Source organism: Nicotiana sylvestris, chromosome 5, assembly GCF_000393655.2.
Source record: "Nicotiana sylvestris chromosome 5, ASM39365v2, whole genome shotgun sequence".
Classification (NCBI taxonomy): domain Eukaryota; kingdom Viridiplantae; phylum Streptophyta; class Magnoliopsida; order Solanales; family Solanaceae; genus Nicotiana; species Nicotiana sylvestris.
Window position 1 is genome coordinate 56,130,478 of NC_091061.1, and position 2,809 is coordinate 56,133,286.

The 2,809-nt window shown below is 40.0% G+C and overlaps 1 protein-coding gene across 1 annotated transcript; it reads right to left on the reverse strand.

Annotated features, from left to right (window-relative positions):
• Nucleotides 1–238: 238 nt before the first annotated feature.
• LOC138868686 (secreted RxLR effector protein 161-like) lies at nucleotides 239–604 on the reverse strand. The gene has a single exon (XM_070146251.1). It carries the CDS (start codon nucleotides 602–604, stop codon nucleotides 239–241), a length of 366 nt encoding a protein of 121 aa, XP_070002352.1.
• Between the last annotated feature and the right edge of the window lie 2,205 nt (nucleotides 605–2,809).

The following is a 2,809-nucleotide window of genomic DNA, read 5'->3' on the forward strand; positions in this document are numbered from 1 at the left end:
CTTTCAAAGTGGTCCCTACTTAGTGCTTTAGTGAAAATATCAGCAATTTGATCTTCAGTTTATAGAAATTAATTGAGATACTTCCTTTCTCAACATTGTCTTTGAGAAAGTGATGCCTGATATCAATGTGTTTGGTTCTCTTATATTGACAAGGATTTTTAGCAATATTTATGGCACTGGTATTGTCAAAGAAAATAGAAACCAATAAAAAACAATAGTCCTTGAGGTGCTACCTTATCTATAGCAATTGAGCACAGCAAGTTATTGCTGCTACATATTTTGTTTCAGCCGTAGATAGAGCCACTGAGTTTTGCTTCTTTGTTCCCCCAGACACCAGGCATGAACCAAGAAAATGTGCTTTTCTTGAAGTACTTTTAATGTCAACATGAAAACCTACACAGTCAGCATTATAACCAACTAGGTCAGAGTTATATCCTCTTGGATACCCTAGACACAAATCAGGAGTTCCTTTAAGATATCTAAGTATTCTCTTGACTGCCTTTAAGTGAGACTCTTTGAGATTTGCCTGAAATCTTGTACATAGACCCACACTGAACAAAATATTAGGCCTACTTGCAGTAAGATACAATAGTGATCCAATCATTCCTCTGTACAACTTTGCTCCATACTTTTGCCTTCATCATCTAGATCCATCTTTGTTGGAATGGCAATTGGAGTATCAATTGAGTTTGAAGAATACATGTTGAATTTCTTTAGAAGTTCTTTGATGTAATTTTTGCTGATGAATCATGGTTCTAGTAGGTGTCTGCTTGATTTACAGCCCAAGAAAGAAATTCAATTCACCAATCATGCTCATTTAAAACTCACTACCCATCGATTCAGCAAATTCCTTACACATAGCTTCATTAGTAGCCCCAAAGATAATGGCATCCACATACACCTGCACAATCAAAAGATTCTTTCTTTTATTCTTCATAAATACTGTATTGTCCACCTTACCTCTTATAAAGTTATTGGCTTAGAGGAATTTTGAGAGCCTCTCATACCAGGCTCTTGGGTCCTACTTCAATCCATATCTTTGTCTAATTTGAAAACATGGTCAGAGAACTCTTCACTTTCAAAACCAGGGGTTGTTTAACAAACACTTTTTCCTTTAGGTAGCCATTCAGGAATGCACTCTTCATATCCATCTGAAATATAGTGAATTCCACGTGTGCAGAAAAAGCAATTAACATTCTTATAGCTTCCATTATGGCTACAAGAGCAAATGTCTCATCATAGTCAATGCCTTCTTCTTGATTGTGTCCCTGAAGCACCAGTCTGGCCTTGTTTTTTGTGGTATTTCCTTGCTCATCCAGTTTGTTCCTAAACACACATCTGGTACCTATAACAGTTCTGTTTTTGGGTCTTTGCGCTGGATGCCAGACCTTGCTCCTCTTAAATTGATTCAGCTCCTCTTACATGGCTATTATCCAATGTGGGTCCTTTAGGGCTTCCTTTATATTTTTAGGCTCACTCTGTGAGAGAAATGCAGTGAGTACACACAGGTTTTGTCACAACTCTGGTTCTCCCTCCATGAATCATCGTAACGGCAACTAGTCTCTACGACTAGGTAAGCCTAGCAATACAGAATTTAAACAACAATTGTAGAAGAAATAATTTTAAAAAACCAAAATAATGAAATAAAACAATGTTTAAAATATCGCTCGGCATACACAATAACAACTCTCGAAGCTAATAATATTTCCCAAAACCCAGTATCTCATGATCACAACCCTTTGAATGTCTACAAGCATCTAACTCCCAAATGTCTAACAAAGAAACGAAAGTATAGAAGGGCTAATACAAAAGGGAGAGTAGAAAGGGACTCTTCGGTCTACGGACGAGGCAGATATACCTAGGAGTCTCTACAAGCGCCTCGTCTCAAGCGTGATAAGTCTAAGTGGAAGTACCTGGAACTGCATATGAACAACATGCGCAGAAATGGCATGAGTACACTACAGCGGTACTCAGTAAGTTCCAAGCCTAACCTCGGTCGGGTAGTGACAAGGAAGGTTAGGGCCCTACTGAGATTAAATAAAATATAAGGTTCAATAGTGTAGAACAAAACAGTAAAAGTAACACAGGATATAAAAGACAGCAACAACTACTACAGAGGCAAAGTAAACACAGAAAGAAATATAGCTTAGCATAAATATAACAGCCGAGGATCTCCCAGAATATCATCCTATAGTCCCAAATGTAAATATCCAGTGGATCTCCCGGGATACCGTCCCATAGTCCAACTCATAGTGCGAGGGGATATCCCGAAATACCGATCTGTAGTCCCAAATGTAAATACTCTATATAGGGGGGAATCTACCAGGTGTAGTCCCGTAGTTCCAATGTAAATGTGCAGGGGGATCTCCCGGAATACCATTTTAGGCAAGCCACTTACCTCAAATCGACTCAAAATCAACCTGAAACCACGTTCTTGCCACGAGTACTTGACTCCAAATGGCCCAAATCTCCAAGTGATTCCCCTTTGGTTTCCTCAAAAATCTCCTTCAAAAGCTTCAATCCCATTCAAAAATGGTAGAAAAATGAAGAAGGGTCGCGGATTGGCTATTTAAATACTGCCTAGTTATTCCTTCTTCGCGAACGCGGCCACTATCTCGCATTCGCGAAGCACAAAATCACCAACCAATTCAACTCCTCATTCGTGAACGCGAACACCTCCTCGCAAACGCGATGCTCAAACTCTCCAAGCCTTCGCGAATGCGACTCCACCTACGCGAACGTAAAGCACCAAGCTCCTGGGATCCCAGCAGCCACAAATACTCTACGCGAGCGCCGAACCTGACTCTCG

Excerpts from the sequence above, each read along its gene's own strand:
- LOC138868686 (XM_070146251.1), bottom strand. The coding sequence starts at position 604 with ATGATTGGATCACTATTGTATCTTACTGCAAGTAGGCCTAATATTTTG.